At 38.5% G+C, this 9,236-nt stretch overlaps 1 protein-coding gene across 1 annotated transcript; it reads left to right on the plus strand.

Moving 5' to 3' along the window:
- Positions 1 to 6,067: 6,067 nt before the first annotated feature.
- LOC143581807 (mitotic checkpoint protein BUB3.2-like) lies at positions 6,068 to 8,874 on the plus strand. The gene is made up of 9 exons (XM_077064502.1): positions 6,068 to 6,184; positions 6,981 to 7,111; positions 7,291 to 7,373; positions 7,447 to 7,713; positions 7,791 to 7,866; positions 7,950 to 8,030; positions 8,098 to 8,176; positions 8,267 to 8,367; positions 8,553 to 8,874. The coding sequence occupies exons 1-9, from the start codon at positions 6,068 to 6,070 to the stop codon at positions 8,638 to 8,640; spliced, it is 1,023 nt and encodes a 340-aa protein (XP_076920617.1). The 3' UTR covers positions 8,641 to 8,874.
- Positions 8,875 to 9,236: the final 362 nt, after the last annotated feature.

A 9,236-nucleotide genomic window follows, 5' to 3' on the forward strand; every position in this document is an offset into this window, starting at 1 on the left:
TTTTCAGTCAACGACACCTATGCTAGAGTTTTATTTAATTCGGGTTACAATTTGAGTTTTATAGATTATAATTTCTGTAGTATATTGAACGAACCATTAACAAAATTAGATAAAACTCTAAGCGTCGAGACTGCTAGCGGTGAAATCGTTAAAATCTCTGAAGCCCTTGAAAACGGAAAAATTCTTTTAGCTGGTTATATTCTACTGATATGTTTGTTGCCTATGAGTCTGGCTGGTTTTGAAATTGTACTTGGTATGGATTGGTTATCCGATAACCATGCTCGTATCATCTGCAATAGCAAAATCGTTGAACCTTAAGCCCCCGATAAGCGAACGATTCGAATTGAAGGGGACAAAGACGCTGGCCAAGTTAGCACAATCTCTATGATTAGGGCTAACAAAAGTTTAAATCAAGGATTCCTCGCATTCATGGCTTACGTCACTGAAGAATCCAAGCCAAAAGAAATAAAAAATGTTCCTATCATTTCCAATTTTTCTGATGTTTTTCCTAATGAACTTCCCGAAATCCCTCCCGACCGCGAAGTAGAATTTTGGATCGATCTTATTCCCGGTACCGCTCCGATCGCCAAAGCTCCGTATCGCTTAGCGCCAACTGAAATGAAGGAGTTAAAGGAACAAATCGATGAGCTATTAGAGAAAGGTTTCATTCGACCGAGTTTGTCGCCTTGGGGAGCGCCAATTTTGTTTGTCAAGAAGAAGGATGGTTCCATGCGGATGTGTATTGGTTATCGTGCGTTAAACAAATTCACAATCAAAAACCGATATCCACTCCCTCGTATCGATGATCTTTTCGATCAATTTCAAGGTGCTAGTTTCTTTTCTAAAATCGATCTTCGTTCCGGCTATCATCAACTCAAAGTCCAATTCGAAGACATTCCAAAGACCGCTTTTCGAACAAGGTATGGACATTATGAGTTCACGGTCATGCCGTTTGGACTTACTAATGCTCCGGCCGCATTCATGGACATGATGAACCGTATTTGCAAGCCTTACTTGGATAAATTTGTCATCGTATTCATCGATGACATACTTATTTATTCTAAGTCAAAGGCCGATCATGAAGTCCACCTCCGAACTTTGCTTGAAATTCTTAGAACCGAGAAGTTGTACGCCAAGTTCTCGAAATGCGAGTTTTGGTTGCACGAGGTGCAATTTCTTGGTCACATCATTAATGTCAACGGTATTCAAGTCGATCCCGCTAAGATTGAAGCTATCTCTAAGTGGGAGATTCCAAAATCGCCAACCGAGATCCGAAGTTTCTTAGGTTTGGCTGGTTATTACCGTAGATTCATAGAAAACTTTTCCCGAATCGCTGTTCCCCTAACTTCCTTAACTCGCTAAAACATCAAGTATGAATGGGGAACGAAGCAACAAGAGGCGTTCGATATACTTAAACAAAAGCTCACCCAAGCACCTCTCTTGGGTTTGCCAGAAGATACTGAAGATTTTGTGGTTTTTAGTGACGCGTCCCATTCTGGTTTGGGATGTGTACTAATGCAACGCAAAAAGGTAATCGCTTACGCGTCTCATCAACTGAAGGTACACGAAAAGAACTACACGACTCACAATCTAGAGTTAGGCGCCATAATCTTTGCACTTAAGATATGGAGGCACTATCTCTATGGAGTAAGATTTACCGTGTACACTGATCATAAAAGCTTGAAACACATCTTTGATCAAAAAGAGCTCAACATGCGCCAACGGCGATGGATGGAGACACTAAAGGACTATGACTGTGAGATTGTTTACCATGAAGGCAAGGCCAACGTCGTGGCCGATGCCTTAAGTCGCAAGGAACATGACAAGCCCAAAAGAGTTCGAGCATTGCACCTAGAACTCCAAATTGATCTTTTCGAGCAAATCAAATCCGCGTAAATTCAAGCGATCAACGAAAACCAAATCTCCGACGAAAAACGTAACGGCACCATTGACTCGCTAGTTAAGGGTGACGATGGTATCCTTAGACTCGGTAATAGGATTTGGGTACCAATCATTGGAGGTTTGCGTGAGAAAATCTTGAATGAAGCTCATAAATCGAAATACAAGATGCATCCCAGTAGTGATAAAATGTACCACAATCTCGAAGAGAATTATTGGTGGAATGGGATGAAAAGGGATGTCGCTTCGCATGTGGCGAAATGTTTAACAGGTTTAAAAGTCAAGGCTGAACATCAAAAGCCTTCGATTTTGCTTCAGCAACCCGAACTTCCCGTATGGAAGTGGGAGTTGATTACTATAGATTTCATTACTAAACTCCTGAAGACGACTCGACAACACAATGCAATATGGGTAATTGTGGATCGTTTAACCAAGTCCGCATACTTTATACCCATCAATGAGTCGTGCTCAATGGATAGGCTAGCGCGTATTTATGTGAACAACATTGTTGCTTTGCATGGAGTACTGCTGTCTATAATATATGATTGAGACAGTCGTTTTACGTCTCGTTTATGGAAAAGCTTCCAACAAGCTCTTGGTACGAAGTTGAACCTTAGCACCGCCTATCATCCACAAACCGATGGGCAAAGCGAAAGGACGATTCAAACGTTGGAAGATATGCTCTGTGCTTGTGTGATCGACTTAGGTGGAAGTTGGGACGACCACTTACCCCTAATGGAATTCTCGTACAATAATAGCTATCACGCAAGTATTCAAACCGCACCGTTCGAGGCGTTGTATGGAAGAAGGTGTATAACGCCCGTGTGTTGGTCTGAAACCGGAAACAATCAATTATCTGGACCCGAGATAGTCCAAGAAACCACCGATAAGATCCTTCAAATTCGAGAACGACTTAAGACGGCACGTGATCGCCAAAAGAGTTACGCCGATGTCCATCGTAAGCCGTTAGAATTTAATGTTGGTGACAAAGTTTTGTTGAAAGTCTCGCCTTGGAAAGGCGTTGTTCGCTTCGGTAAGAATGGAAAATTGAATCCTCGATTCGTTGGACCTTTTGAGGTACTTGAACGAATCGGCACTGTTGCATATCGTTTGCGACTGCCCGAGGAAATGCAAGGGATACATTATGTATTCCATGATTCGAATCTGCGTAAGTGTTTGACCGATGAATCATTAACGATGCCATTAAAAGACGTTGAAATAAATGAGAACTTAAAATTCGTAGAACGTCAAAATCAAATAGAAGATTCGAAAACAAAGATATTAAAGAAAAGAACGTTGAAAATTGTGAAAGTAAAATGGGACTCGCGTAGAGGCCCGAATATACATGGGAACTCGAATCGGAAATGAGAAAGAAATACCCCCACTTGTTCTTGTAAAGCAATCTCGAGGATGAGATTTGTTTTAAGGTGGAGAGGATGTAACATCGTGAAAAATTCGATTTCAAAAGATAAACTTTCCAAAGTATAGGGACTAAAATTGCCAAATTCTAAAGTTGAGGGTTAAAAATGAAATGATTTACTGACCCATCGCGCTACGCGATGGATCAGAGGAGAGCCCCATCGCTTACCGCGATGGGGTACCTGACACAACGTGACACGTGTGCCACGTGGCACACGGTGGCAACGTCTGCCGCCACGTGTCACCACGTGGCCACACGTCCGCCACGTGTCGCCACGTAGAGCGACGCCTGCCACGTGGCAGGTCTACGCTGTGACTCAGCAGACCTACGTCGCGTACCGCGACAGGTCAGCCCAAGGACCCATCGTGTACCGCCATGGGATCCAAATTTTTGCCTATAAATAGCGACCATGGGCATCACAATTCTGCACACCAAATCTGCTCTCACATCTCTCTAATCTCTCTCTAGAAATACCTCGATTTACGTTCCATATTTCCTCGATAAACGTGTCCCGATCCTCGATTTTCGTGTCGACGTTTCCTTGAAGTGTGTGCCACCCTTCACCCACATTCAACCAAGAATGTTGTTTGTTCTCGAAGTACGTGCCAACGTGTGTTGAAGATTGCTGTTCATCGATTTGCGTGCTGAGAAAAGAATTGATCGAGAAGTGAAGCAGCGTTGGAGTGCTGCTCGAATACCTAGGGTTTTCAATACACCAATAAGGTTAGGCGTAACGACAAATTAATATAATATAATATTATATTAAAGGCTTGCCTTAAGTCGAGGTTATACTCGATATCTCGATAAAAGAGAAATAAACATAACAAAGAAATGAATGAAAGATAAGATATTGAATATGAATACGTATATATGTGTGTAAGTATATATGTATGCTCTTTGTTATGAAAATATTATTTAATGAATAATAAGTATTCTTAAATAAAAAAAGAAAAAGAATACGTTTCTTGGAGAAGAAGAAACGTCGGGTTTTTAATATAAACTAAAGGTTTATAATTTACTTTTAAACTAAAGGTTTTCAAGTAAAAGAAAATGAACTAAAGGTTCATCGAGGTTGAGATATAAAATAAGAATAAAGGTCTTAAGCCGGATCGTGTATCCGACTAACAAATATTTATACTCGTACTATAGGTGCGAGATAAAGAATGGAAGGACCCTTGAACGGTGAGTGAAGCCGATCCTAATGAGATAAGGTGAATACGCCCCCAAACTTTTAAACTTGTTTTAAAATGAGTCAACTTGTTATATGAAAATTGTTTACAAGGAACTATGTGTTCCTAAAATCGTTATAAATAAGGGTATGAACCTAGCCCTCAGGCTGTGGTATACGTGTGTTTGGATCCTTACATAGGTGGTACTACGCGATGAATGGGCACATCGCACCACCCTTGGTCGTAGGACGCTCTCTTGCAGGGAGTACGACCGTTGTGTATATTTACGGGTACTTAACTAAGTCGAACGCTGCGGTGTTTGCTGAGGTGACCTAGAGTAGAGGCTCGTGTTTATAATGTGTTATTTGACTTTGTTATTCCTAAGCCACGTTGGGCCGAGGCAGGCATAGTCTCGAGGGGTAATAAAGTAAAAGAAAATATTTTTGCGTCAGCGTGTTCACCAGCATTCGTTGCTGACGTATTTTCTTACATTTTGCAGGTGAACAAGATTAGCGCTTGGAAGCGTCGAAGTGCTATATATTAAATCCGATGGCTCGGATCTTTTGTTGAAACTTTAATATATGAATAGTGGTGGTTTTGTAATATAAAAACAAGTAATCTTTTGTACTAAAGTTTGGGAATCTTTTAAAATCCCAACTTTTGTTTATGTAAATATTTACAACTTAAATCCACAAGTTTTATAAGACTTCCGCTAAATTAACGTAACTCTTGATTTACAATTATGGTACCAACTATTGGTCACACTCCTAGGCTTAAGATGGAGGTGTGACAAAAACGGGTCGGTTTACAACATAAAATAGTACAAATACGAATACAATCGAGACCCGAATTTGACGATTGTCACAGCTGCCACTTTTACTTGAAACCTGAAACCCAACCCGAGAATCGTACCCGAACTAACCCGATTTGAAAAACCCAAACCTGAGAAAAGGCTAACCTGAACCTGGACCGAAGTAATTCGGGTTTGATTTATAAGTTTCTGGTCAACCTGAAAAACCCGAATCGACTGTTGTTATTACAACTATTATGGATTAGTTGTTTTTAATTAGTTTATGCTATCCATTTATTACTAATAGCAACCGTAATCGGAAAACCATATCACGCCCGACTGAAGACAATTATGGTTCATGTTAGTTTTACTCTGATTTTGAATTGTTTTATCAAGTTATGTTGGTTTATTATTTGATTATTTGCGTTACGAGCAAAGAAAAATATGTTGTTTTAATTTTAGCAGTATTTTTTATTTTTTTTGTTTTGTTTTTTCTAGATACCCGAAACCCGATTAACCCAAACCCGAAAAAACCCGTGATTGATTTGAGTTGGGTTTTGGGTCAAGATTCAAAACTTTAAAACCCGAAGAACCCGACCCAAAAACGAACCTGAAAAACACCCCCGGCTCAAAATCGAAAGAGCCCAAGATAGCCCTAATAACATAATGATACCCACAAAAATATTCCCAAAATTTGAATTAAAAGCAAATCCCCAACAGTTTGAAAATCAAATCAAAATAAATTTGAAATCCCCCCAAAGGCTTTTCTCAAATCAAAATAAATTTGAAATGGCTGCAGCAGCAGCGTCCACCGGCAGAGAAGTGTCTCATCCTCCGTCCGACGGCATCTCCAACCTCCGCTTCTCCAATACCTCCGACAATCTACTCGTTTCTTCATGGGACAAAGTAACTATTCTTCATTTTTATTTTTCTCTATTTAACCCTTTATTATAATCCTACAACTCCTTCGTTTCAGTTTAAGAATGAATTTGTTAACTTATTATGATTCGTTTTTTAAAGCTCGACCTACCTTGGCTCGTTTGTTATTTATTATTAATTATTTGTATATGCTTTTTGAGAAAAACCTTAACGAGCTTAAGCTAGCCTCGAGCTTCTGTACTCGGTCCAAATCTAACACAACGCTCGAATAATACTAAGCAAGCTTCTTTGAGGCTCGCCTTGTTTTGAGCTTTCTATTCATCCGATTTCGAGTAGCCGTTCCATTACCCGTTTGTGATTTTTACTGGCCGAGCTCGTATTGACTTATTAGAGCTCATGCTCGGGACCTCTTTTTTAAAAACTCAAGCTTGGCTTGGGCTCGATTCATTATTATTTATTAATTAAGTATATATATTTTTATTTATACATATGGAGAAAACTTCTAACAAAGCTAAGCTCGTCACTCGTGTGCAGTACAATAAACTAGCCAAAGCTCGGTTTTCCTGTGTGAAATTAATACATAGAAATGCAAAAGAGTTGTAAATTAAAAATACGCTAGGGTTGATAAGGCTTGACGAAATGACGAACCTCAATGATCTTCCCACACAATGCTTGAGCTTGGGGTCGATAAGCCACAGATTGTTTTGAGTTTTTATCACTATCAATCTGATCTCGAGTAGCTTGCGAGCAACTAGTTTTTGTGCATCCTTAGTGAGATTAATAATTTTAATATAATATACATCATGTGAAATTTTGTTTACAGATTGTTCGATTGTATGATGCAAGTGAAAATGTGTTGAGAGGTGAATTTACACATGGAGGTGCTGTTCTTGATTGTTGCTTTCATGATGATAATTCCGGATTCAGTGCTAGTGCTGATAATACCGTCAGGAGGTGAGTTTGATTGTTTCATTTCAAATTGTTGTCTACCAGTTTAAATTTGGTACCTAAAAAACCATACTTGGTTGCAATTAAGCATCATCATAAACTTTGTTGCTGTTGCCACTTATTTTGTCAAAACATATTGAATATAGAAACATAGTGATTTATATCGTCCTGCACACATATCACAGGCTTGTTTTCAACCAGGAGAGAGAGGATATTCTTGGTCACCACGATGCGCCTGTTAGATGCATTGAGTACTCTTATGCTACAGGTGCAAAGCTTACATATACATAAGGTTAATTAGTTATATAAACATTTATATATGTTATGTGAACATTTTGTAGGGCAAGTGATAAGTGGCAGTTGGGACAAAACTCTAAAATGTTGGGATCCAAGAGGTGCAAGCTCACAGGAGCGGACTCTAGTAGGAAGTTACACTCAACCAGAACGCGTGTATTCTCTGTCTCTTGTTGGGAATCGTGTGGTGGTTGCAACTGCTGGCCGGCACATTAATGTTTATGATTTGAGGAACATGTCTCAACCCGAACAACGAAGAGAATCTTCCTTAAAGTACCAAACCAGATGTGTTCAATGTTATCCCAATGGAACCGGTATTTTTGTAGACTCGTGTCATGTGCTATTATTGACATTGTTATTAATTTATTTAACTAACCATGATAACTTGCAGGATATGCTCTTAGTTCTGTGGAGGGTCGTGTTGCAATGGAATTTTTTGATCTTTCTGAGGCTGGTCAATCCAAAAAGTATGTGTTTTTTTACATTATATAACTATGTTTTTCATTATATATATTATTATTTTTTAATAATTGTTGATGTGTGTTGTCAGATACGCATTCAAGTGTCACAGGAAATCAGAAGCTGGAAGAGACATTGTTTACCCTGTAAACACAATTGCGTTTCATCCTGTGTAAGTTTGTTTTTACATATATATTTTAAAAAGAACTTCATTTTGTAACAATATTCATTTATTGCAGTTATGGGACATTTGCAACAGGCGGGTGTGATGGTTTTGTCAATGTTTGGGATGGAAATAACAAAAAGAGACTATATCAGGTATATTTTAACACTCAAGTACTCAACAAATATTTACTGGTTAGATTATTATTTTCAAGATTCTTATTTTGTTTTTGTTTTTTTTTTCAGTACTCAAAGTACCCAACAAGCGTTGCTGCTTTATCATTTAGCCGAGATGGTCGACTGTTGGCTGTTGCATCCAGTTATACTTATGAAGAGGGAGACAAACCGTAACTATCTTTTTTAAAATTTTTACTTTATTAACCTCATTTTATGATTTTAACACATTTACTTATGAATCTGGTAGCCTTTTGTTAAAAGAAAAAAGGGTCAGCTGGAAAACATGATAAATGTGTTTTGGGTCAACACTCGTTTTTATATGTTCTTTTCTGTAACTTTTTCACTTATCTTGCAGTCATGAGCCGGATGCTATCTTTGTTCGTAGTGTGAATGAAGTTGAAGTGAAGCCAAAACCTAAAGTTTACCCGAATCCCGCATCATAATTGGAAACTCTTTTATGATTTGAATGTAACCTGTCATCGTGTTTAGTAAAACATCTTTGCAGACTGATGCCAGGTGTCATTCAAGTCATGGATGTTATGATACTTGTGTGCAATTGATGCTAGTGTAAGATGTCGAAAAACTCTAATGGGTTTGTTTTTTGTGATGTTTTTTAATATGTTCATATCTATTAGATTGAATTGGCATCATCAAAAGATTGTGGACTCTGGTTTAGTACTTAAGCAGATCTATGTTTGATGCATCTATTTGGTTAAATGTTGAGATTGAATTTGGTTTTGATGTTACTATTATAGTATTACTACGCATGTCATAGGTAAGTGTTTCTTTGTTGTGGGGTTCATATTATTTTTAAGGGAGAATTCCCAAAAAATTCTTTTAAATGAGAGATTTCACTTTTATTTCCAAAAACTTGTAATTCTAGTCGTCTCTTCAAAAGTCAAAACGCATCAGCGATGACTTGTTTATTGTATGGGACGACTTGTTTATTATACTCGATGACATATAACTATGTGCAAGATCCACATGTCACCAAAATGGAGCAAAACCTCAAAAACAAATCGGCGCCTGGACTATGCTA

This window comes from Bidens hawaiensis, unplaced genomic scaffold (assembly GCF_021521415.1).
Source record: "Bidens hawaiensis isolate Kalapana, Puna unplaced genomic scaffold, B.hawaiensis_p1.1 tig00031190_1, whole genome shotgun sequence".
Taxonomy (NCBI): domain Eukaryota; kingdom Viridiplantae; phylum Streptophyta; class Magnoliopsida; order Asterales; family Asteraceae; genus Bidens; species Bidens hawaiensis.